Source organism: Pongo abelii, chromosome 23 (genome assembly GCF_028885655.2).
Source record: "Pongo abelii isolate AG06213 chromosome 23, NHGRI_mPonAbe1-v2.0_pri, whole genome shotgun sequence".
In the NCBI taxonomy this organism is placed as follows: Eukaryota; Metazoa; Chordata; class Mammalia; order Primates; family Hominidae; genus Pongo; species Pongo abelii.
This window is the reverse complement of record NC_085929.1, coordinates 38210134-38237519: the sequence shown is the minus strand read 5'-3', so window position 1 is coordinate 38237519 and position 27386 is coordinate 38210134. Positions and strand designations below refer to the sequence as shown.

The window sequence follows — 27386 nt, the reverse complement described above, 5'->3', positions numbered from 1 at the left end:
ACAAACCTGCACATTCTGCACATGTATCCCAGAACTTAAAGTATATTAAAAAAAAAAAAAAAAAAAGGCCAGGTGCGGTGGCTCATGCCTACAATCCCAACACTTTGGGAGGCTGAGGCAGGTGGATCACGAGGTCAGGAGATCGAGACCATTCTGGCCAACATGGTGAAACCCCGTGTCTCCTAAAAATACAAAAATTAGCTGGGTGTGGTGATGCGCACCTGTAATCCCAGCTACTCAGGAGGCTGAGGCAGGAGAATCGCTTGAACCCAGGAGTGGGAGGTTTCAGTGAGCCGAGATCGTGTCACTGCACTCCAGCCTGGCGACAGAGCAAGACTCCATCTCAAAAAAAAAAAAAAAAAAGTAAGTTTTGCTTTAAAGATAATAATATAGATTCTTGAGAAAGACAGCAGTTACACAAAGATGAACAATCCTTTGTCATGAGTGCTTGCAGCAGAGCACCTCTCCCCCATGACTTTTTGCTTTGCTATATATAAACAACCATTGTACCTAAGGTGGACGTGTTCCTCCTCTTGCTTTTGGGAATGCCCTGCTCTTGCTATGGAGTAGCTATTCTTTTATTCCTTTACTTTCTTAATATACTTGCTTTCACTTTATTCTGTGGACTCGTCCTGAATTCTTTCTTCTGCAAGATCCAAGAACCTTCTCTTAGGGTCTGGATCAGGACACCTTTCCGGTAACACAGCCATGTGGTAGGCAAGATGCTGGCTCATGGCCGGCATACTTACTCACCATTGAATGACAGATTGATGGCCTCCAGGTAGTTTCCTTGTGCTGAGGTAGAATTGTCTCCTTGAGGAAAGCCCTCTGAAGCAAAATATGCAAGAGAAAGAAAAACATCTCATGAAACATGAACTTTATTTTTTTATTATTTTAAACGAAGTCTTGCTGTGTCACCCAGGCTGGAGTGGAGCGGCACAATCTTGGCTCACTGCAACCCCCACCTGCCAGGTTCAAGTGATTCTCCTGCCTCAGCCTCCCGAGTAGCTGGGACTACAGGCGCATGCCACCACACAAGGCTAATTTTTGTATTTTTAGTAGACAGGGTTTCACCATATTGGTCAGGCTGGTCTTGAACTCATGACCTCATGATCCGCCTGCCTTGTGCTGGGATTACAGGCATGAGACATCACACCCGGCTGAAAGATGAACTCTTAAATAAGTGGCGGCTGAGCATGGTGGCTCGCGCCTGTAATCCCAGCACTTTGGAAGGTGGAGGCAGGAAGATCGCTTAAGACGAGGAGTTTGAAACAAGCCTGGTCAACACAGTGAGACTCTTGTCTCTACAAAAAAATGAAAAAATTATCTGGGCATGGTAGTGCGTGCCTGTCGTCCTAGCTACCCGGGAGGCTGAGGCAGGAGGACTGCTTGAGCCCCAGTGGTTTAAAGTTACAGTATAATTGCTCCACTCCAGTCCAGCCTGGGTGACAGAGTGAGACTCTGTCTCAAAAAAAAAAAAGGAAGGCATCTGGCTCCATAAGGCCTCACTCTCTGTATTAGGGACACTGTTGAACTTACGGCATACAAAATGTACAATTGGATCCAACTGGAAACAGAAACCTGACCAAAAGCAGAAACTACACACGGCAATGGGAGAGAAACGAGCACAAATCTCTTCTCTGTCTCCCAGACCCCTCCTACACTTCCTTTCCCCGCCGCACCATCTATTACATGAATGCAGTACCTGCCTGTTCCAGTCGCACCAACACTGGATACTGGATGAAGAGTTTTTTAATGGTTACGAGAAGTGAAGTCCATTCTTCTCTTCTCTCATTCTGCACCACCACTCTGAAAAGAGTATTATCATAAAATGGATATTGAGCAGCTGATATGGTTTGGCTCTGTGTCCCCTCCCAAATTTCATCTCAAATTGTAATACCCATGTGTCGAGGGAGGAACCTGGTGGGAGGTGACTGGATCATGGGGGTGGTTTCCTCCATGCTGTTCTTGTGATAGTGAGGGAGTTCTCACAATATCTGATGGTTTAAAAGAGGCAGTTTCCCCTGAGCTCGCTCTTTCTCCTGCTTCACCATGGTAAGACAAGCCTTGCTTCCCCTTCGCCTTCCACCAGGATTGTAAGTTTCCAGAGGCCTCCTGAGCCATGCAGAACCATGAGTCAATTAAACCTTTTTTCTTTATAAATTACCCAGTCTTGGGTATGTCTTTACAGCAGTGAGAAAACGGACTAATACAGCAACTTTACATACAGAACATCAGGTTCCTTACAAGGTTTCAAAAAGAGTATAAATGGAGTACAGTGAGCCGAGATCACGCCACTGCACTCCAGCCTTGGTGACAGAGCAAGACTCTGTCTCAAAAAAAAAGACTGAGAGAGCTTGTTTTTCTTCCAATCCAATTGGGAAAGAAGCATTAAAAAAAAAAAAAGGATGGGCACGGTAGCTCATACTTGTAATTCCAGTACTTTGGGAGGCCGAAGCAGGTGGGTAAGGTGGTCTGGAGTTCAAGACCAGCCTGGCCAACACAGTGAAACCCCATCTCTACTAAAAATACAAAAATTAGCTGGGTGTGGTGGCAGGCACCTGTAATCCCAGCTACTTGGAAGGCTGAAGCAGGAGAATTGCTTGAACCCAGGAGGCGGAGGTTTCAGTGAGCCGAGCCTGGGAGACAGAGCGAGACTCCATCTCAAAAAAGAAGAGCATTCACTGTTGGTGAGAACACAGAAATTGCTGCTACGAAAACAAGATCTTCTACTTTAATGGTTTTGGAGGATACACTGGCTGTACAAATAGAAAGCCTTTAAAACACTGACTATCCTTTGACCTAATGGCTCCATTTCTGGCAATTTATCATAAAAACTAAATATATGCTTAAAAACCTATCTGTAAGAATGTTCACTGGCAATACTGTTGAGAATAGTGAAAAGCTGGAAGTCATCTCAATTTTCAACAATAGTAACCCAATGTAATTTCTATGTAGAAATAAAAAATGATACAGTGCGCCAGGCGCAGTGGCTAATGCCTGTAATCCCAGCATTTTGGGAGGCCTAGGCAGGCAGATCATGAGGTCAGGAGATAGAGACCATTCTGGCTAACACGGTGAAACCCTGTCTCTACTAAAAAATACAAAAAAAATTAGCCGGGTGTGGTGGCGGGCACCTGTAGTACCAGCTACTCGGGAGGCTGAGGCAGGAGAATGGTGTGAACCTGGGAGGCGGAGCTTGCAGTGAGCCAAGATCCCACCACTGCACTCCAGCCTGGGTGACAGAGTGAGACTTCGCCTCAAAAAAAAAAAAAAAAAAAAAAGATACTGTGGAGCAGTGTGTTTAACATGGATTGGCATTTGTGATACAGTAAGCAGAAAATGAAGGTTTATGGCCAGGCACAGTGGCCCACGCCTGTAATCCCAGCACTTGGAGAGGCCGAGGTGGGGAAATCACCTGAGGTCGGGAGTTTGAGATCAGCCTGACCAATATGGAGAAACCCCGTCTCTACTAAAAATACGAAATCAGCCGGGTGTGGCGACGCATGCCTGTAATCCCAGCTACTCGAGAGGCTGAGGCAAAAGAATCGCTTGAATCCGGGAGGTGGAGGTTGCAGTGAGCTGAGATCGTGTCACCGCACTCCAGACTGGGCAGTAAGAGCGAAACTCCGTCTCAAAAAAAAAAAAAAGGAAATGAAAGAAAATGAAGGTTTAAAACATATAAAAAGAGAACCACATGGGCCAGGCGTGGTGGCTCACGCCTGTAATCCCAGCACTTTGGGAGGCCAAGGCAGGTGGATCACCTGAGGTCAGGAGTTCGAGACCAGCCTGGCCAACATGGTGAAACCCTGTCTCTACTAAAAATACAAAAATTAAACAGGCATGGTGGCGGGTGCCTGTCACACCAGCTACTCAGGAGGCTGAGGCAGGAGAATTGCTTGAACCTGGAAGGCGGAGTTTGCAGTGAGTTGAGATTGCACCACTGCACTCCAGCCTGGGTGACAGTGAGACACTGTCTCAAAAAGAAATAAAAACAATAAAACATGTAAAAAAATCACATGGAGGCCTGGCGCAGTGGCTCATGCCTGTAATCCCAGCACTTTAGGTGGCCGAGGGTGGTGGATCACCTGAGGTCAGGAGTTCAAGACCAGCCTGGCCAAGATGGTGAAACCCCATCTCTACTAAAAATACAAAAATTAGCCAGGCGTGATGGCAGACGCCTGCAATCCCAGCTACTCTGGAGGCTGAGGCAGGGAATTGCTTGTACTAGGGAGGCAGAGGTTGCAGTGAGCCGAGATCACGCCACTGCACTCCAGCCTGGGCAACAGAGTGAGACTCCATCTCAAAAAAAAAAAGAAAAAAAATCACATGCAATGTGTGATCACATCTCTGTGAAAACTAATTTTTTCTCCTAAATACAGATAATAGGGGTTGATTCACCAAAGTAATGAAGACTATATTCGGGAGATGGAATTGAGTGTGCTTTGAATTCCTCTCTACTAAACTATACTGGTGTGCTTTTGTTGTTGTTGTTTTCTTTTTTTTGAGACAGGGTCTCACTATGTCACCCAGGCTAAAGTGCAACGCCATGATCTTGGCTCATTGCAGCCTCAACTTCCCAGGCTCAAGTGATCCTCCCACCTCAGCCTCCCAAGTAGCTGAAACTACAGGTGCGCACCACTGCACCCAGCAGAGTTTTTGTATTTTTTGTAGAGACAGGGTTTTCCATGGTGCCCTGGCTGGTTTCAAACTCCTGAGCTCAGGCAATGTGCCTGGCTCGGCCTCTCAAAGTGCTGGGATTATAGGTATCAGCCACCACACCTGGCCTATTTTGTGATTTTCCTAAAATGAACCTGTATTGTTTTTGCAGTAAGAAAAAGATAACCAGTTTCTCTCAATCTAAAAAATGTTGAGGATGACTTTTTAATGACATAAACTTTCATATATATAGTCATATACACCTATAAATCTACATTCAAAATTCATATATTCATATTCATGCCTTATATAGTATTTTGTATAACTGATTATGCTCAAATTAATTCATATTCATTATACAGACAAAACTGCATATACTGTTAAGTCAAAAGAGCTCTCATGGTTCCTGGAATTCACTGAATTAGAGGTATGCAGAATTCATCTGCATAAGGGGATGAGTGGAGGTGTCAGTACAGCAGATGGCCCATCACTTTCATAAAATTCTCCTAGGGGTACAGGATCCAACAAAAGATCAACAAATAATTTAAAGTATAATCCATATGAGGCTGAGGAATACAGTGGTCAAAAAGCATCGACTCTGAACTAGATTGACTGTGTCACGTCAATGCTCCACCACTTAATATTTTGTGGACTTTGGGTAAGTTACTGAAACTCTGTGTCCAAATTTCCACACCTGTAAAATGGGGTAACAGTATCTATCCCACAGGGATGCTGTGATATTTAAATAAATCAAGTCATGTAAAGTGCTTAGAAGAGTAACCCATTCATGCTAAGTCCCATAAAAACAGTAACTATTACTATCTGATAATCATCTCAATTAGATAGTGGTGTCAGCTGGGCATGGTGGCTCCCGCCTGTAATCCCAGCATTTTGGGAGGCCGAGGTGGGCGGATCAGCTGAGGTCAGGATTTGAGACCAGGCTGGCCAACATGGCGAAACCCCATTTCTACTAAAAATAAAAAAAAATTAGCCAGGCGTGGTCACGGGCGCCTGTAGTCCCAGCACTCGGGAGGCTGAGAAACGAGAATCCCTTGAACCTGGGAGGCAGAGTTTGCAGTCAGCTTACAATGACCACTGCACTCCAGCCTGGGCGAGAGAGTGAAATTGTGTCTCAAAAAAAAATAGGAATAAAACATTACAATTTGATAATTTACTTAGTGGCACTGAAAAAAACAGATGAATCAAATATGACAAAATACTAACTATTAAATTCAGGTATTGGGTACATGGGCTCATTATACTATTTGCTCTTCTTTTCTGAATGTTGAAATTTTTCACAATAAAACATTTAGAAGGTCTAAATGCAACGTGATATCTTGGAGACGGTAAGTACACGAGTGCTAAAATCTAAAAAACATCTGAATTTCCTTAATAGTAATGTACCAATGTTAACCTAGTTTTGACAAATGTAACTTGGTTATGAAATGTTAATATTAGAGGAAACAGCAAAGAGCATGCAGGAACTGTATAATCTTTGAAACTTCTCTGTAAATCTAAAATCATTTCAAAATTAAAAGGTTTATTTATTTATTTATTCTTTTTTGTGTGTGTGTGGAGACAGGGTCTCACTCTCTCCCAGGTTGGTGTGCAGTGGTGTGATCTCAGCTCACTTCAACCTCCACCTCCCAGGCTCAAGTGATCCTTCCACCTCGGCCTCCCAAGCAGCTGGGACCACAAGGGACTAATTTTTTGTATTTTTGGTAGAGACAGGGTTTCGCCATATTGCCCAGGCTGACTTTTTTTTAAGTTAGGAAAGAAACAACTAATAAATAAATAAAAAGTATAGCAAAGCACCCAAACATACTTGTAAAAGTCTTCATAGAATCTCCCCTTGTGATCCTGTCGAATTGAGGCTCGGTTTATTTCAGGAAATTCATCTGAAATAGAGAAAACGGAGTATGTAGCTCAGGTTGAGAAGAGAAATTCAGTTTTGTCAGCTTCCTCTGCTGCGTTAAAGATTTGCATCACAAAAAAATAAAGATAACTGTCTTTTTTTTTTTTTTGAGACAAGGTCTCACTCTGTCACCCAGACTGGAGTGCAGTGGCAAGATCTCAGCTCACTGCAACCTCCACCTCCGAGTTCAAGCGATTCTCCTTTCTCAGCCTCCTGGGTAGCTGGGACTACAGGCGCATGCCACCACACCTGGCTAATTTTTGTATTTTTAGTAGAGATAGGGTTTCACCATGTTGGCCAGGCTGGTTTTCAACTCCTGACCTCAGGTGATCCGCCCACCTCAGCCTCCCAAAGTTGTGGGATTATAGGCGTGAGCCACTGCACCCAGCCAACTGTCTATCTATTAAGTTGGTTTTAAGATGAATCACAACCCACAGACCTCTTGCATCCACTAATGGACTGTGCTACTTTCCCTTTTACACTGTCCCCATAACAGAAAAGATGGGAAGGGTGGAAAAGTGAAACGAGGAAAAAAATGAAAGGAAATGGCTGGGGTGGGGTTGGGGGAAGCTTAACAAAAAAATAACTGTAGGAGAGAAAGAGTTACTCACCAACAGATTTTGCATCATAGAAAGTTCTAGAAAACAGGACCACTGTCACTTCATGACTACAGTTCTTCTCCTAAGCATGAGTAGAGAACAACAGGGTTGAAGTTTGTTTCATTTACTTCACTATGAAGCAGACTGCATGCACATAATATTTTTTTTTCAGACAGAGTCTTACTCTGCCACCAGGCTGGAGTGCAGTGGCACAATCTTGGCTCACTGCAACCTCCGCCTCCTGGGTTCAAGAAATTCTCCTGCCTCAGCCTCCCAACTAGCTGGGACTACAGACGCACGCCACCATGCCCAGCTACTTTTTGTATTTTTAGTAGAGATGCGGTTTCACCATGTTGGCCAAAATGGTCTCAATCTCCTGACCTCGTGATCCACCCGCCTTGGCCTCCCAAAGTACTGGGATTACAGGTGTGAGCCACCGTGCCCGGCCCTTTTTTTTTTTTTCAGGCAGAGTCTCACTCAGTTGCCCAGGCTGGAGTGCAGTGGCACAATCTTGGCTCATTGCAGCCTCCACCTCCCAGGTTCAAGCAATTCTCCCGCCTCAGCCTCCCGAATAGCTAGGATTACAGGCGGGTCACCTGGGTAATTTTTGTATTTTTAGTAGAGACAGGGTTTCACCATGTTGGCCAGGCTGGTCTCAAACTCATGGCCTCAAGCGATCTGCTTGCCTCAGCCTCCCAAAGTGCTGGGATTACAGGTGTGAGGCCCAGCTGCACATAATATTCTTAATCCAGGTGGCTCAGCAGCAGTGCACAGTATTGAATAGCTTCATGTAATTATAGGCTGCAGTGCAGGGGACAGAGCACTGCTGGGAGTCAGAAGACCTAGATGGAGTCCTGGCCCTGAAACTTGCCACTATGTGACCTTGGGAAAGTTATCTAAAGTGCCAGGAATGTGGAAAGTGATTGGAAAACTGCAAATCAGCAGTAAGTAATGGTGACTGTCTCCCAGTTCCTGAGTAGCTGGGACTACAGACATGCATCACCAGGCCCAGATAATTTTTGCATTTTTTATACAGACAGGGTTTCGGCTGGGCGTGGTGGCTCACACCTGCAATCCCAGTGCTTTGGGAGGCTGAGGTGGGTGGATCACCTGAGGTCAAGAGTTTGAGACCAGCCTGGCCAACATGGCAAAACTCCGTCTCTACTGAAAGTAGGAAAATTACCCAGGCAATGTGGCGCGCGCCTGAAATCGCAGCTACTCGGGAGGCTGAGGTAGGATAATCACTCGAACCCAGGGGATGGAGACTGCAGTGAGCCAAGACTGTGCCACTGCACTCCAGCCTGGGCAACAGAGCGAGACTCCATCTCAAAAAAAAAAAAGAAAAAAAAAAAAAGAAAGATAGGGTTTCATCATAATCCCCAGGCTGGGCTCAAGTGATCCACTTGCCTTGGCAAAGTGCTGGGATTACAGGCGTGAGCCACAATGCCAGGCCTACAGTGTTTTTTAGTTTCTGCAGAATTGTGGTCTAGGGAACAAGAACAGCACCCATGGTGGTGGATTTAAGAATCAAAGGCACTCCCACACCCTACTAGTCTCATAGGATGAGGGTGGGGTTTGCTCCGGACGCAGCGGTATAAGCCAAGGCAAAGAACTACCTTTGGACAGGGACGGGGACTAACGAGAATAGACATTTCCATGGAGTCTGGAGATCAATATCCTGGAAGTAGGGTGTTTATCGATGAACATGAAAAGTGGCTTGCACCAGTTAGCTAGCAAGCGCAGTTTCAGTTCCTCCTGGGTCTCTGAAGACAACAGCCTATACTGACCAACCCCATCTTTATCCTAAGTATGCTTAGTGACTACAGAATTCAACACTCACTATATAAGGCACATAATATAATGCACATTTCATGGATGTATCTCAAGTGGACAGAAATTCCTAAATACAAGCCACAGTACCCAGAGCAGAGTGCTAGGAAACAGCAGATCTTCACTGACTACCAATTAATTCACGGGACTCCAAGAGCTCCAAACTCAGCACCCTTATCTAATTTTAGTGCAAGTGATATACAGGAAAACACAACGGGCTCACAATGGGCTGATATGGGCATGGAGTGTCTCAACTCATAAGTGATGTGGTGAGAGGGTCTATTATTATCTCCATTTTACAGTTGAAGAAATGGAGCCTCAGAGACTAATCCTTGGAGATCAAAAAGCTAATCAGCCAGGCATGGTGGCCTGCACCTGTAGTCCCAACCACTGAGGAGGATGAAGTGAGAGGATCCCTGGAGCCCAGGAGTTCAAGACCAGCCTAAGCAGCATAGCAAGACCCTGTCTCTTAATTTAAAAAAAAAAAAAAAAAAAAGAAGCAAGCTGATGAGATCATTTAAAACCCAGTCTCCCTTAATCCAAACTCTACTCTTTTATACTACATAATGTGACTTCAAATACTTTTTCATCAAAATGTTTTCATGTGAAATCAAGGTGAGATAATTGAATGAAATAATTTTTTAATTGTGGCAAAATACATATAAATATTGCCATCGTGACATTTAACACATTCGCAATGTTGTATAACTATCACCATTATTTGGATCCAAAATATTTTCATCACCCCAACAGGAAATCCCAAACTGAGGAAACAGTCACTCCCCACCCTCAGTCCCTGGCAACCACTGATCTCTATATTATATATTTATCTATTCTGGACATTTCATATAACTAAGATCTTATGATTTGTATTTGATCCACTATGTCTGGCTTCTCTACTTAACATGTGTTCAAGATTCATCTATGCTGTAGCATGTGTTAGTACTTCATTCTTCTTTATGGCAGAATACTACTACATTGTATGGATATACATTTTATTTATCTATACTTTAGCTGACAGACATTTGTTATTTGTGTTATCCTACTTTTTAGCTAATATGAATAATGCTGTCAAGAATACGGGCTAGGCCCGTAATCCAGCACTTTGGGAGGCCAAGGTAGGCAGATCACTTAAGGCCAGGAGTTCGAGACCAGCCTGGCCAACATGGTGAAACCGCATCATTACTAAAAATACAAAAATTAGCAGGGTAAGGCGGCGCACACCTATAATCCCAGCTACTCAACAGGCTGAGGGACGAGAATCGCTTGAACCTGGGAGGTGGAGGTTGCAATGAGCCATGTTCGAGATCGCAGCACTGCACTCCAGCCTGGGCAACAGAGCGAGACTCTGTCTCAAAAAATACATAAATAAATAAAATAAAGAATATGTGACCAGTCGCGGAGGCTCACCCCTGTAATCCCAGCACTTTGGGAGGCCAAGGCGGGCGGATCACCTGAGGTCAGAAGTTCAAGACCAGCCTGGCCAACATGGTGAAATCCTATCTCTACTAAAAACACAAAAAAATTAGCTGGGCGTGGTGGTGGGCGCCTGTAATCTCAGCTACTTGGGAGGCTGAGGCAGGATAATTGCTTGAACCCAGGAGGCAGAGGTTGCAGTGGGCCAAGATCACACCATTGTACTCCAGCCTGGGCAACAAGAGCAAAACTCTGTCTCAAAAAAAAAAATATGGGCTAGGCACTGTAGCTCACGTCTGTAATCTTAGCACATTGGGAGGCCACAGTGGGAAGATCACTTAAGCTCAGGAGTTGGAGATCAGCCTGGATAACATAGTGAGACCTCATTTCCACCAAAAAAAAAAAAAAAAAATTGCCCAGGCATAGTGGCACATGCCTGTAGTCCTAGCTACAATAGGAGGCTGAGGAGGGAGGATGGCTTGAGCCCAGGTGATCAAGGATGCAGTGAGCTATGATTGCGCCACTGCACTCTAGCCTGGGCAACATGGTGAGACTCTGTCTCAACAACAAAAAAAAAAAAAAATACAGTCATCCTAGTGGGTGTGAAGTGGCATTTCACTGTGGTATTAGGTTGCATTTTCCTAATGACTAATGATCTTGAGCATCTTTTCATGTACTTGTTGGACATTCATATATATTCTTTAGAGAAATGTCTATTCAAGTCCTTTGCCCATTTGTTTTTTTAATTTAATTATTTAAATTATTTTTTAATTTTTATGGGTACATAGTAGGTGTTTATATCTGTGGGGTACATGAGATGTTTTGATACAGGCATGTAATATGAAACAATCACATCATGGTAAATGGGGCAGCCTTTGCCCATTTGTCAATTAGGGTTTTTTCTTTTCGTTCTTGAGTTGCAGAAGTTCTACATATTTTCTGGATAACTGACTTTTATCAGAAAATAATTTGCAAATATTTTCTCCCATTCTGTGGGTTGTCTTCTTTTTTTTTTTTTTTTTTTAAGAGACAGAGTCTCGCTCTGTCCTGTCACCCAGGTTGGAGTGCAGTGGTACAATCATACTGTAACCTCAAATTCCTGTGATCAAGGGATCCTCTCGCCTCAGCCTCTTGAGTAGCTGAGACTAGAGGCATTTGCCAATGCATCCAGCTAATTTTTTTCTATTTTTATTTTTGTAGAGACAGGGTCTCGTTTTGTTGTCTGGGTTACTTGAACTTTTGGCTTCATGCGATTCTCCCACCTCAGCCTCACAAAGTGCTGGGATTAAAGGTGTGAGCCAGCACGTCTGGCCCCTTCACTTTCTTGACAATGTCCGTTGATGCACAAAAGTTTTTAATTTTGAAGTCTGATTCAACTGCTTTTAATTTGGCTGTTGTGCTTTTGGTGTTATATCTAAGAAACCACTGCCAAATTCAAGGTTATATGAATTTCCCAGCCAGGCATGGTGGTTCTGTCTGTAATCGTAGCAATTTGGGAGGCCAAGGTGGGTGACCGCTTGAGCTCAGGGGTTTGAGACCAGCCTGGGTAACACGGCAAAACCCCGTCTCTACAAAAAAACACAAAAAATTAGCTAGGTGTGGTAGCAAATGCCTGTAGTCTCAGCTACTAAGGCTAAGGCAGGACAATCACTTGAGCCCAGGAGGTCAAAGCTGTAGTGAGCCATGATCGCTCCATTGCACTCCAGCCTGGGTGACAGTGAGACCCTGTCTCAAAAAAAAAAAAAATTATAAAACTTTTTAGGCTGGGCACGGTGGCTCACGTCTGTAATCCCAACACTTTGGGAGGCCGAGGCAGGCAGATCACCTGAGGTTAGGAGTTTGAGACCAGCCTGGCCAACACGGTAAAACCCTGTCTCTAGTAAAAATACAAAAGATTAGCTGGGCGTGGTAGCGGGCACCTGTAATCCCAGCTACTCAGGAGGGTGAGGCAGGAGAACTGAACAGGTGGAGAATTGAAGCAGGTGGGAGAATCACATGAAAACAAAAGTTAAAGAGTAGCCCGAGCAACAAAACGAGACCCTGTCTCTACAAAAATAAAAACGAAAATTTTAGCTGGCTATGTTGGCAAATGCCTGTAGTCCCAACCACTCAAGAAGCTGAGGCAAGAGGATCCCTTGAGCACAGGAATTTGAGGTTACAGTATGATTGTACCACTGCACTCCAACCTGGGTGACAGGAGAGAGCAAAACCCTGTCTCTTAAAAAAAAATTCAATTCTGTTTTTTAGGTTGTTTGAACCTGGGAGGCGGAGGTTGCAGTGAGCTGAGATCGCACCACTGTACTCCAGCCTGGGCAACAGAGTGAGACTCCGTCTCAAAAAGAATAAATAAATAAAATAAAAATAAAACTTTTAAAAATAAGGAAAATTCTTTTTCCTTTTTTTTTTTTTTTTTTAGCCACCACACCCAGCTAACTTTTTGTATTTTTTGTGGAGACAAAAGTTTTGCCATATTGCCGGGGCTGGTCTAGAATTCTGGGGCTCATGCAATCTGCCCACCTCCGCCTCCCATGAGCCAGCACACCTGGCTCAGTTTTATAATTTTAGCTATTTATTTATGAGATGGAGTCTCACTCTGTTGCCCAGGCTGGAGTACAGTGGCATAATCTTGGCTCACTGCAACCTCCGCCTCCCAGGTTCAAGCGATTCTCCTGTTTCAGCCTCCTGAGTAGTGGGATTACAGGCACCAACCACCACGCCTGGCTAATTTTTGTATTTTTAGTAGAGACAGGGTTTCATCACGTTGGCCAGACTGGTCTCAAACTCCTGATCCGCCCACCTCGGCCTCCCAAAGTGCTGAGATTACAGGTATGAGCCACCGCACCCAGCTGACTTTAGCTCTTATATTTAAGTCTTTGATTCATTTTGGTTACATTTCATATATGATTTGAGGTGAGGGTCCAAATTCTTTCTTTTCCATATGGACATTCAGTTGTTCCAGAATAATCTGTTGAAGAGAATATTCTTTCTCTCATTAAACGAACTTGATGCCCTTGTCTAAAATCAACTGACCATAGATGTACGGGTTGGTTTCAATTCAATTCCATTGATCTATATATTTATCCTTATGCCAATATCACACTATTCTGATGATTGAGGGTTTTAGTAAGTTTTGAAATTAGGAAGTGAGAGTCCTCCAACTTCGTTCCCCTTTTACAAGATTGTTTTGGCTATTCAGGATCCCTTGCAATTCCACGTGAATTTTAGGATCAGAAAAAAAAAAAAAAAAAAAAAAAAGGGGCACTGGTATTTTGATAGGAACTGCATTAACCTGTAAACTGCTTTGGGTAGTATTGCCAAATTCACAATATTAAGTCTTTGAACCTGTGAACACAGGTTATCTTAGTATTTACTTAGGTCTTTATTAACTCCTTTCACAGTGTTTTATAGATTTTAGTAGACCAGTCTTACAGCTCCTAGGGTAAAGTATTCTAAGTATTAGCATTCTAAGTATTTTATTCTTTCAGATTGTTTATTGCTGGTATATAGAAATATAATTGATTTTGTGTGTTGATTGGGTATCCTGAAACTTTGCTGAATGCATTAGCTCTAATACTTACTTTGTGGATTTTGAGGATTTTCTACATATAGGATCATATTATCCGTGAATATAAATAGTTTTACTTCTTTTTCAATTTGGTTGCCTTTTATTTCTTTTGCTTGCCTAGGTGGTCTGTCTAGAACTTCTAATTAGTATAATGTTGAATATCAGTGGCAAAAGCAAGCATACTTACCTTGTTACTGATCTTGGGGGAAAGTTTTCAGTCCTTCACCATTGAGTGTGATGTTAGCTTTGTGTTTTTCATAAATTCTCATAAATTGAGATTATTAGGGTAATTTAAAACTGGAGTCCAGGTTTTAGCTAAAATAGCTCAATTTAGGGCAATTTAATAAAAACAGTGCATTTTAAAAATCTGTATTGAGTAATGTTTACATAATGAGACTTAGTGTGTAAGAAGAAACGCACCTTCCACTTGGTAAATAGATCAGCAAGGAAACCATTCACAGCTTTCTCAAAATACAAATCCCCTGAAAAGAAACAATGAAAAGAGGGTGAGAACATGAGAACAATCTTTATTTCTTGCTTGCAATTTCTTCTCTAACTTCTTCTCTAACTTCTTCTCTAAGTAAATTCTTCTCTAAGCAATTCCCTAAGTAAATTGCTTGCTATTTCTTCTATAAGAAAGGGGACCAAAAAGGAGGTGTATTTTGTACATCTTTTTTTTTTTTTTTTGAGATGGAGTCTCGCTTTGTCTCCCAGGCTGGAATGCAGTGGCACCATACTGGCTCACTGCAACCTCTGCCGCCCAGGTTCAAGCGATTCTCCTGCCTCAGCCTCCCGAGTAGCTTGGATTACAGGCGCCCGCCACCATGCCCAGCTAATTTTTGTATTTTTAGTAGGTACGGGGTTTCCCGATGTTGGTCAGGTTGGTCTCCAACTCCTGACCTCAGGTGATCCGCCGGCCTCAGCCTCCCAAAGTGCTAGGATTACAGGCATGAACCACTGTGCCCGGCCTGTTTTATACATCTTAAACCAAGATCATAAAAGCCAGATGTACAAAGTGGTTTCATTCTCAACTTTGTAAGAAGCCAAGTTTATTTATTTATTTATTTTTTGAAGCCAAATTTAATATCTGCCTCACTACTAAGAGGCTATGACTTCAACATAAAATGCAGTTTGAAAAAAATTTGATTATTGAAAAAAGTAGTGTATCTTCAGAACGAGAAAACACTCTAACCTCCAAATATGATTATTCTCACAATGATATTTAAAGTTTGTTAGAAGATGATGTGGGGGACCCTGGGCATTCATGAATTAGCATTTGCAGCTCCAGAAAATCCTCTCCTTAGCAGTTACAATCAGCACTTAGACACAGTACCATAAATATCAAAATCCCACATTTCACAGCTCATCTGAATAAATATGTAAACCATAGCCGACGTAGAACGAAACACCACCTGAAATAAAAACACAATTGTATTAAAAAGCAATGCCATATAGAGTTTCAGTTCTATAAAATGAAAAAGTTCTGAAGATCTGCTTCACAACAGTATAAATGTTCTCAACACTACTGAACTATACACTTAAAAATGGTTAAGATGGTAAATTTCATGATAGACTTTTTAACCACAATTTTTTTTTAAAAGCAATGATAAAAGAATCTTGCAATGTTGGACTTCTTTTTTTCCTTTGTTTTGAGACAGGATCTCACTCTTGCCGCCCAGGCTGGAGTGCAGTGACACAATCACAGCTCACTGCAGCCTCAAACTCCCAGGCTCCAGGATGAAACGATCCTCCCACTTCAGCCTCTCGAGTAGCTGGGACTATGGGAGTGCACCACCAGGCCACAAAATTTTTGTATTTTTTTGTAGAGAGGGGGTCTCCCTACGTTGCCCAGAGTGGTTTCAAATTCCTGGGCTCAAGCAATCCTCACACTGTGTCCGGAGGTGGTTCCTTCTGGTGGGTTCTTGGTCTCACTGATTTCAAGAATGAAGCTGCGGACCTTCGTGGTGAGTGTTACAGCTCTTAAAGGTGGCACAGACCACCTTTGCTCACCAACAGTGAGCAGCAGCAAGATATATTGTGAAGAGCAAAAGAACAAGGCTTCCATGTGGAAGCAGACCTGGGCTGCCGCTGCTGGCTGGGGTGGCCAGCTTTTATTCCCTTATTTGTCCCCACCCATGTCCTGCTGATCCATTTTACAGAGCGCTGATTGGTCCATTTTACAGAGTGCTGATTGGTGCATTTACAATTCTTTAGCTAGACACAGAGCGCTGATTGGTGCATTTACAATCCTCTAGCTAGACAGAAAAGTTCTCCAAGTCCCCACTCTACCCAGGAAGTCCAGCTGGCTTCGCCTCTCACCACCTTTGCCTCCCAAAGTGTTGGGATTACAAGCATGAGCCACAGCTCGGGGCCATGACTTGGGACTTCTAAAAGCAAACTTCATCCAAGCATTCTTTGTTTCATTTAAATAGTTACTGAGCTCTTACTCTGAGCCCTGTTTCAGAGACAGTGAAAATAAGATCTGGTCCCTACCCTCTAGGAGCTTACAGTACAAGATAAAAATGTGCAGAACATTGCAACATATACAAAGGTTCTATGAAGATTTACGCATGAAATGCAGGAGAAAGGGCAGTGAATCTACCTGGGAAAGTTATGGAAATCTCATTACGGAGACAGAACTTGGGCTAAGATATGCCAGGTGACGAGTTGCCAGTCTAATAAATTATAATTCACATTGTACTTCCACTACACTCAGACTGCCTCAAGGAAAAGCATAAGTGGTTTTCTAGCCCTATGTGCTATACCACAGAGCCTTTCCTCCACAAGGCTCTAAAGAAGTTTAGAGGGAACGTAAAATGTAAACCTCCAACACTCCTTTAGTTCATTAGAGACCTGCTCCTTAAAGACTGAAGCTCCTGGCCGGGCACGATGGCTGACGCCTGTAATCCCAGCACTTTGGGAGGCTGAGGCGGGTGGATCACCTGAGGTCAGGAGTTGGAGACCAGCCTGGCCAACATAGCGAAACCCCATCTCTACTAAAATACAAAAATTAGCCAGGCATGGTGGTGAGCGCCTGTAATCCCAGCTACTGGGGAGGCTGAAGCAGGACAATCGCTTGAATCCAGGAGGCTGAGGTTGCAGTGAGCCAAGATCACACCACTGCACTCCAGCCTGGGCAACAGAGTAAGACTCCGTCTCAAAAAAAAAAAAAAAATTTTTCAGAGAAATTAACAGAAATATAGGCTATATTGTCTAAATGTTATAATAATAAATATGCAAGTTTCTTAATAATTAAAGTTGTTTTTGTCTGCCTATTTGTAGAGACAAGGTCTCACTCTGTCTCCCAGGTAGGAGCGCAGTGGCACCATCATAGCTCACTGCAACATCAAACTCCTGGACTCAAGTGATCATCCTGCCTCAGCCTCCCAAGTAGCTGAGATTACAGGTGTGGGCCACTACCCCTGGCTAAACTTTTCTTTTTAGAAATGGGGTCTCCCTCTGTTGCCTAGGCTGGTCTCAATCTCCTGGGCTCAAGCAATTCCCCCACCTTGGCCTCCCAAAGTCCTGGGATTACAGGCATGAGCCACCATGTCCAGCCCCATCTTACTTAATTTTTTTTTGGCCAGGCGTGGTGGCTCACGCCTGTGACTCCAACATTTTGGGAGGCTGATGTGGGTGGATCACTTGAAGTCAGGAGTTTGAGACCAGCCTGGCCAACATGGTGAAACCCCATCTCTACTAAAAATATAAAAAGCCAGGTGTGGTGGCAAGTGCCTGTAGTCCCAGCTACTCAGGAAGCTGAGGCAAGAGAATCACTCGAACCCGTGAGGTGGAGGCTGTAGTGAGCCGAGATCGCACCACTGCTCTCCAGCCTGGGCAACACTGCGAGACTCCATCTCAATAAATAATAATAATAATAATAAATAAAATAAATAAACTCATGTTTTTCTGATGGGTGTGGTGGCATGTGCCTGTAATCCCAGATACTGAAACAGGACTGCTGGAGCCCAGGAAGGACCCCTGAATAACACAAGACCCCCATCTCATAAATAATTAAATGGAAAACCTGAAAGTCTTATTTCTCTAATCAGATAATACATTCTTTGTTTTTTTTGGTTTTTTTTTTTGAGATGGAGTTTCGCTCTTGTTGCCCAGGCTGGAGTGCAATGGCGCGATCTTGGCTCACCACAACCTCCGCCTCCCGGGTTCAAGCGATTCTCTTGCTTCAGCCTCCCAAGTAGCTGGGATTACAGGCATGAACCACCAAGCCTGGTTAATTTTGTATTTTTAGTAGAGACGGGGTTTCTCCATGTTTATCAGGTTGGTCTCAAACTCCTGACATCAGGTGAACCGCCCGCCTCGGCCTCCCAAAGTGCTGGGATCACAGGCGTGAGCCACCGCGCCCGGCCCAGATGATTTCTTGAGGCAGGGGAGCCTATCTAATATTTCACTCCACTAACATTTGAGAGACTACTAGGTGCCAGTAGACATGCCAGAGAACTTTGGCATATAAAGGTTAAAGATGCAGTCCTGGGCCGGGCACAGTGGCTCACACCTGTAATCCCAGCACTTTGGGAGGCCGAGGCGGGTGGATCACCAGGTCAGGAGATCGAGACCATCCTGGCTAACACAGTGAAACCCCGTCTCTACTAAAAATACAAAAAAATTAGCTGGGTGTGGTGGTGGGCGCCTGTAGTCCCAGCTACTCGGGAGGCTGAGGCAGAAGAATAGCGTGAACCCAGGAGGCGGAGTTTGCAGTGAGCTGAGATTGTGCCACTGCACTCCAGCCTGGGCGACAGAGCGAGACTCCGTCTCGAAAAAAAAAAAAAAAAAAAAAAGATGCAGTCCTTGCTTTCAGGGTACACACAGTCCAGTGACAAGGCACACAAGCAAGCGTGCCTACTGCAGTGCGGGAACTGCTAATGAGTGCACAGATCCACGGTGCCATGGAGGTACTTCCAGCCTGGTGGACCAGGAAGGCTCTCCAGAAGCAGGGAATCCTGAGACTAGAGCTGAGACCTGGATGAGTGGCTTGGGAAGGGGAAAAGCTGGGTCTAGGCACCCCAGGCTACAGAGGGCAGCATGTGCAAAGACATGGTGGCAAAAGAGAAGGTGGCATGTTGGGGAACAATGAGTGGTTTGCATGGCGAGGACACTGGGGGGCAGTGGGGAACAACACATGGGAGAAGTGATGAAGAGAACTCCAGACTCAATTGCCTCCAGTGATTCCTCCACTCAGGCGTCCAAAAGACTTCTCCCAAACGGCGCTTCCTAATCTCCCCAACCTGCTTCTTCCCTGTCTTCCCTATCTCATAAATGGCACCACCATCTACCTAGCTCTTCAGTCCTTCTCTTTCCTTCACTCCTCATATCCAATCTATGAGCAAGTTCTGTGGACTCTATCCAGAAATGTGTCTCCTACCTGCCCACATCCTTCCATTGTTATAGCTCTCACCTTAGTCCACACCACCATTTTCTTGCTAGACTATAGCGGGCCTCCTAACTCACTTATCTGCTTTTACTCTTGACCCTGGAAATAACTCTCTATACCAGAGCCAGAAGGGCTGCAGCACTTAATGCTAAATGCCTATCCATTCTTCCCTTTTTCTGATTCTATTCTGGAAGGCAAGAGACCCAACCAAAAGACAAAACTTCCCAGCCTCCTCAGCAGCTACAACTGACTAAAATCTGGACATTAAGATTTAAATGGAAGTGTTGTGTCCATAAAGGAAGCTGACTTGGTGGGAAGGTACACCTCTCTTGTCTCTCTTCCCTTCCTCTCTCCTCTGCCTGGAATATGGAGGTGATTATATCAGCTCTAGGTGGATCATGGAAGCCCTACCCTGAGGATAGCAGAACAGTAAGACACAAGGACACCAATAATAGTGACACTATTGTACCAACCATGAATTACATACCCATGATTTCTTTTACATGACAGAGAAAAGTTGACCTTTGGCCATTAGAGCCGGTGATTTGGAGGGTTTTATTCAACAAAACACAACTGAATGAGTAGTGATCTCTTAAAAGCATAATTCAAGTATCACTCTCCCACTTAAAACCCATCAATGGATTCTAATTCTCCTTAGAAACACTCTAAACTGGTTCTAAGCACCTTGAAGGCCCTGCATGAACTGGCTGGAACCTGCCTAGCTCCTCACCAACATCATTCTCCCTACCCGTCTGCAATACTTCCACCACGCTGACTTCTGAAAATTGTTTCCTCTGTCTGGAATACTCTTCACCCCAGCATTTATAAACTAGCTAAGTCTCACTTTTCAGACACCTTTGCAGGAAAGCAAAGGCACGATTATGGTGCGTACTCTGGCAATTACTTGGGTCATGTGTATACACACACGCACAAACATACATGTATTTATAAACAATGTAAACAACAGGAAATTACAAAAATGAAGTTCATGGAGTGGTTCCCTCTAAGGATACACTGGGTCTCAACCAAGGGTGATTTTACCTTTCAGGGGACATTTGGCGTGTCTGGAGAAATTTCTGGCTGTCATAACTTGTAGAGTTGTAGGGTGAAGGGTGGTAGGTGATACTGGCATCTAGTGAGTAGAGGCCAGGGATGCTGCGAAACATCCCACAATGCACAAGACAACCCTCACAACATATTAACATTTTGGGCGAGATAACTCTTCGCTCTGGAGGCCTGCTCTGGACGTGTAGCATGTTTAGCAGGATTCTCACTAGATGCCAATGGCACAACCCCTCAGTGTGACAATCAAATATGTCCTTAGACATTGTCAAAAGACGCCTGAAGGGAGCAAAATCACCCCTGGTTGAAAACCACTGCTCTCAGAGAAGTCATGGAGATGGGAATGAGAAAAGGTAGACATACAGTTTTACCAGCATGGGTAACGTTCATTGGCAAAGGTCTCTCTTCGTGTTTATGACATGATCTTCCACGGGGCTTAACTTTTGCTATGTATGAGTGGGCATGGCATAATGCAGGCCAGATACTCTAGCTCTCTGTTTGACATTAAACAGACCCCTTCAGAAGAAAATGAAGATCAACTCCAAACTGGAGAAATCCAACTGTAAAACAGTTTCAGGAGAACTTGATATTACTAGTTCCATGTGGGCAAACAGTAGCAGTCAAGAGCTTAGCATATTTTTGTTTGTTTGTGTTTTTTATTTGTTTTTGAGACGGGGTCTTGCTCTGTTGCCCAGGCTGGAGTGCAGTGATGCAATCATGACCCACTGCAGCTTCGAACTCCTGGGATCCGGTAATTCTTCCACCTCAGCTTCCTGAATAGTTGGGACCAGAGGCACCCATCACCATGCCTGGCTAATTTTTGTACAGGTGGGTCTCTCCATGTTGCCCAGGCTTGTCTTGAACTCCTGGGATAAAGCAATCTGCCCACCTTGGTGTCCTGCCCCGCCCTTGTTTTATTTTTGATTTTAGGACTTAGCCATAATGGGATGGAGAGATAAAACCAAAACAGCATTTTATAAATCTTACCCTGGTATCCTCACTGATGTAACCACACATGACCTTCTCATTCTTAACCCACAGCTCACCAGCCTGTGCTCTGAAAGAATACACACACAAGTTATTACAAGTCTTACATGAAACCAATACATGCCTGGTGCGGTAGCTCACGCCTGTAATCCCAGCACTTTGGGAAGCCGAGGTGGGCGAATTACCTGAGGTCAGGACTTCGAGACCAGCCTGGACAACATGGTGAAACCCCATCTATACTAAAAATCCAAAATTTAGCCGGGCATGGTGACACATGCCTGTAGTCCCAGCTACTCAGGAGGCTAAGGCAGGAGAATCACTTGAAGTCACAAGGTGGAGGTTGTAGTGAGCCAACATCATGCCACTGCACTCCATCCTAGGCAACAGAGTGAGACTCCGTCTCAAAAAATAAAAATAAAACAAACCAAGAATTAGGGGCAACTTCAGGTGGCTCTGCTATTTATACTCAAATGACCTGAGTGGTTACAGATTTCCAGAGAACTCCATGAGCACATTATCCAACATAAAGAACTCTCATACTATACTGAATATGAACAGGAGCTCTTAATCTGGGAGTCCACATATAGGTCTAAAGAAGGGCTTCTTGGCCGGGCATGGTGGCTCACACCTGTAACCCCAGCACTTTGGGAGGCCACGGAGGGCAGATCACGAGGTCAGGAGTTTGAGACCAGCCTGACCAACATGGTGAAACCATGTCTCTACTAAAAAAAAAAAAAAAAATTAGCTGGGCATGGTGGCATGCGCCTGTAATCTCAGCTACTCAGGACGCTGAGGCAGGAGAATCACTTGAACCCAGGAGTTGGAAGTTGCAGTGAGCCGAGATTGAGCCACTGCACTCCAGCCTGGGTGACAGAGCAAGACTCTGTCTCAAAAAAAAAAAAAACAATTAGGGCCAGGTGCAGTGGCTCATGCCTGTAATCCCAACACGTTGAGAGGCTGATGCAGGTGAATCACCTGAGGTGAGGAGTTCAAGACCACCCTCGCCAACAAGGCGAAACCCCGTCCCTACTAAAAATGCAAAAATTAGCCAGGCATGGTGGCACCTGTAGTCCCAGCTACTTAGGGAGGCTTAGGCAGGAGAATCGTTTGAACCAAGGAGGTGGAGGTTTCAGTGAGCCGAGATCGCACCACTGCACTCCAGCCTGGGCAACAGAGTGAGACTCTGTCTCAAAAAAAAAAAAAAAAAAATTAATTAATTAATAGCAACTTGGTATTACATTTTTGGGATTGATGTTTTTTCCTCCATGCATTTTTGAGGGCAAGAAGTAGATAGTACAAGAATCGGTGCAGTGGCTCATGCCTGTAATCCCAGCACTTTGGGAGGCCAAGGCAGGTGGATCACCTGAGGTCAGGAGTTCAAGACCAGCCTGGCCAATATGGTGAAACCCCATCTCTACTAAAAATACAAAAAAATTAAACAGGTGTGGTGGTGGGTACCTATAATCTCAGCTTCTCAGGAAGCTGAGGCAGAATCGCTTGAACCCGGGAGGCGGAGGTTGCAGTGAGCCGAGATCATGCCATTGCACTCCAGCCTGGACAACAAGAGTGAAACTCAGTCTCAAAAAAGAAAAAAAAAAAAGTGAATAGTACGGTAGAAAAAGCAAAGTATGGCTTTCAGACCTGACCAGCCTGAAGAGAAACTGGTCTAGGCAAGAATCCCAGCTGAGTGTCACTTACTAGGTGAATGGCCAAAGTAAATTCATGAGGTTCAGTGGCATTATCTTTAAAAATGAGACAATGGGCTGGGAGTGGTGACTCACACCTATAATCGCAACACTTTGGAAGGACAAGGTTGGCAGATCGCTTGAGCCCAGGAGCTTGAGACCAGCCTAGGTAGCATAGTGAGACCCTGTCGCTACAAAAACTACAAAAAATTAGGCAGGTATGGTGGCACATGCTGTAGTCCCAGCTACCTAGGAGGCTGAGGTAGGAGGATCGCTTGGGCCTCACAGGTGAAGGCTGTAGTGAGCTGTGATCGCACCACTGCACTCCGGTCTGGGCAACAGAGTGAGACTGTCACAAAAAACAAAACAAAAAAACAAAACAAAAGAGACAATGAAGCCTACATCTTACAGAGCTGTTTTCACTTTTTTTTTTTTTTTTTTTTGAGACGTAGTCTCGCTCTGTCGCCCAGTCTAGGGTGCAGTGGCGCGATCTCGGCTCACTGCAACCTCTGACTCCCTGGTTCAAGCGATTCTCCTGCCTCAGCCTCCCGAGTAGCTGGGATTACAGGCACGCGCCACCATGCCCAGCTAATTTTTTATATTTTTAGTAGAGACAAAGTTTCACCATGTTGGCCAGGCTGGTCTCGAACTTCTGACCTCGTGATCGCCTCGGCCTCCCAAACTGCTGGGTTTACAGGCGTGAGCCACTGTGCCCAGCCTTCTACAGAGCTGTTTTCAAATTAAACCAGATAATGTGGGGAAACTGTTCAGGACAGTGTGAGGATAGGGCGTGCTCAATTAGTTTACTAGCAAGAACTAGAACTACAGCAGGTATTAACACAAAATGCTACCCTGGATAGTGGTAGCTGTCAGCTGAGCACCGTGTAATCAATCATCCCTCAACCAACCACCTCAAGCCCTTATCTTCTACCAGTTTCACTCTTTCTCCCAACCTGCCTCTCCTAAGCAATCAGTCCTCATAAAAAAGGAAGACAATGGCCAGGTGCAGTGGCTCACACCTGTAATCCCAACACTTTGGGAGGCCGAGGTGGGTGGATCACAGAGTCAGGAGTTTGACACCAGCCTGGCCAACATGGTGAAACCCTGTCTCTACTAAAAATACAAAAATTAGCCAGGTGTGGTGGCGGGTGCCTGTAATCCCAGCTACTCGGGAGGCTGAGGCAGGAGAATTGCTTGAACCTGGGAGGCAGAGGTTGCAATGAGCTCAGATCGTGCCATTGCACTCCAGCCTGGGCAACAAGAGTAAAACTCTGTCTCAAAAAGAAACAAAACAAAAAACAAACAAAAGAAAGGAAGACAAAATCAGATAAAAGCCAGGAAAATGCTGGGTAGCATGAGTCATAGCTCAGGCTACCTAGGAAATGCTGGACAATCAATCAATCCCTCTGGGTCTACCCCATGCCAAAATGAAGAAGGCTGGACCAGGCCCATGGCTTATACCAAGTGGGATGCTTTTCCATACTCCTTTGTCCAGTTATGTCTGTGAATGAACAAGTGTCACAAGCCTGACCTGAGAAGAGACTTGTATTTCTTTAATATTATAATAAGGTCAGGCACAGTGGCTCATGCCTGTAATCCTAGCACCTTGGGAGGCCGAGGTGGGTGGATCATGAGGTCAAGAGATCAAGACCATCCTGGCCAACGTGGTGAAATCCCGTATCTACTACCTTGCTGTGTTGCCCAGGGTGGCCTCAAATTCTTGGGCTTGAGCAATTCTTCCACCTCAGATTCCCAAGTAGGTGAAACTACAGGCACAAGCAGCCACACCCAGCTAATTTTTTTGTATTTTTGGTAAAGACGGGGTTTCACCATGTTGTCTAGGCTGGTCTTGAACTCCCAGACTCAAGCAATCTGCCCACTTAAGCCTCCCAAAGTGCTGGGATTACAGGCATGAGCCACTGCACCCAGCCAGCTCTGCTTATAATCGTCAGAACCCCACATTCACAGGACCTCTAAAACAAGCTTGGTGTGGCCGGAGGTGGTGGCTCACGCCTGTAATCTCATCACTTTGGGAGGCCAAGGCAGGCAGATTACCTGAGGTCGGGAGTTTGAGACCAGCCTGAAAAACATGGTGAAACCCCATCTCTACTAAAAACACAAAATTAGCCAGGCGTGGTGGCGGGTGCCTGTGATCCCAGCTACTTGAGAGGCTGAGGCAGAATTGCTTGAGCCTGGGAGGTGGAGGTTGCAGAGCTGAGATCACGCCACAGCACTCCAGCCTAGGTGACAGAGTGAGACTCATCTCAAAAAAAAAAAAAAAAGTTACAATGTGATCCAACAGGCTAGGGTTTAAGGTCATTATTTTTTAAAAGCAAAATGTTAGCCAATAGGAGATAAGATTTTGCTACTATATATATATATTGTTGTTTGTTGTTTTGTTTTGTTTTTTTTTTTGAGACGGTTTCGTTCTTGTTGCCCAGGGTGGAGTGCGATGGCATGATCTCGGCTCACCACAACCTCTGCCTCCTAGGCTCAAACAATTCTCCTGCCTCAGCCTCCCAAGTAGCTGGGATTACAGGAGCCTGCCATCATGCCCGGCTAATTTTGTATTTTTAATAGAGACAGGGTTTCACCATGTTCGCCAGGCTGGTCACGAACTCCTGACCTCAGGTAACCCACCCACCTTGGCCTCCCAAAGTGCTGGGATTACAGGCATGAGCCACAACACCTGGCTCATGTGTTCTTAACTATGTAACTATTACCAGATTGAAAGTTAAATTGCAGGGAAATTATTTGATCATTTATAATGACTTTAACTATACAAATGACTATACTTTATTTTTCTCATAGGAGGCCCAAAGCATCTTTTTTCTGAGGCATTCACAAACTCAGCAAAAGAAAGTAACCTTTGATCCAGTGTAGAAATACTGTAAGTCTTCTGGAGAAAAGATGGAAGACTGTAGTTTATGGTTCACCATGCCTGAGCCAAATATCAGGACAGGCCTTTAAAAGTCTAAAAGAGGCCAGCTGCGGTGGCTCATGCCTGTAATCTCAGCACCTTAGGGGGCTGAGCCAAGAGGACTGCTTGAGCCCAGGAGTTGGAAACTAGCCTGAGCAACATAGTGAGACCCTGTCTCTACCAAAACGAAAAAAAAAAAAAAAAAAGAGCCAGGCATGCTGGTGCACACTTGTAGTCCTAGCTACTCAGGAGGCTGAGGTGGGAGTATTGCTTGGGCTTAGGAGGTTGAGGCTGTAGTGAGGCATGATGGCACAACCACATTGCAGCCTGGGCGATAGAGGAAGCCCATCTCAGAAATAAATAAATTAAATTAAATTAAAAACTGACAATCTGTCAGGGTTTTCTTTTCTCCATCTAGAACTGTGTGTATGAGGGTATTTACATAGAGAAACAAAGAACTTAAAAAAGAAAGAGATCAGCCGGGCATAGTGGCTCACATCTGTAATCTCATCACTTTCGGAGGCCAACGTGTGCAGATCACTTGAGGCCAGGAGTTCGACATCAGCCTGGCCAACATAGCCAGACCCCGTGTCTACTAAAAAAACAAAAATTAGCTGGGCATAGTGGTGCGTGCCTGTAGTCCCAGCTATTCAGGAGGCTGAGGTAGGAGAATCACTTGAAACCAGGAGCCAGAGGTTGCAGTGAGGAGATATCATGCGACTACACTCCAGCCTAGGCAACAGAGCAAGAGTCTGTCTCAGAAATAATATATATATATAGTATATATATTTATAATATATATTATATATATTATATATTAATAATATTATAATATATATTATATATTAATATTATAATATTATTAATATATATTATAAATATATAATATATATTTATAATATATAATATTATATAATAATATATATTATATATTATTATATAATATATATTATTTATATTATATATTATTATATAATATATATTATTTATATTATATATTATATTATATATTATAAATATATATTATATATTATATATTATATAATATATAATATAATATATAATATACTATTGTATATATTATATATCATATATGATATATATGTTATATATAATATATAATATATTATATATCTTATATATATAAAATTTAAAAATAAAAGAGGAAGCAATAGAAAAAAAAATGAGAGAGATCTGAATAGGTTTCCAAACCGAGGCTGGCAAACTACATACAGCCTTCAAGCCAACTCTCACCTATCTCCTGTTTTCATATGGCCCATAGCTAAGAATGGCTGTTACATTTTTAAATGGTCGAAACACACAAACACACAGAATATGCAATAGACCTGAGATCTA

At 44.0% G+C, this 27386-nt stretch overlaps 1 protein-coding gene across 19 annotated transcripts in view; it reads right to left on the bottom strand.

Moving 5' to 3' along the window:
* The window catches only part of DEPDC5 (DEP domain containing 5, GATOR1 subcomplex subunit), a 161629-nt gene that overhangs the window by 115541 nt on the left and 18702 nt on the right, over positions 1-27386 (bottom strand). For all 19 annotated transcript variants that reach the window (XM_063722851.1, XM_063722853.1, XM_024239724.3 and 16 more), the window contains exons 8-14: positions 21426-21495; positions 15318-15396; positions 14405-14466; positions 7186-7255; positions 6485-6557; positions 1706-1809; positions 754-828 (exon numbers count right to left, since the gene is read on the bottom strand). In XM_063722851.1, the coding sequence (XP_063578921.1) occupies positions 754-828; positions 1706-1809; positions 6485-6557; positions 7186-7255; positions 14405-14466; positions 15318-15396; positions 21426-21495 (533 nt within the window). The remainder of the gene's footprint in view (positions 1-753; positions 829-1705; positions 1810-6484; positions 6558-7185; positions 7256-14404; positions 14467-15317; positions 15397-21425; positions 21496-27386) is intronic.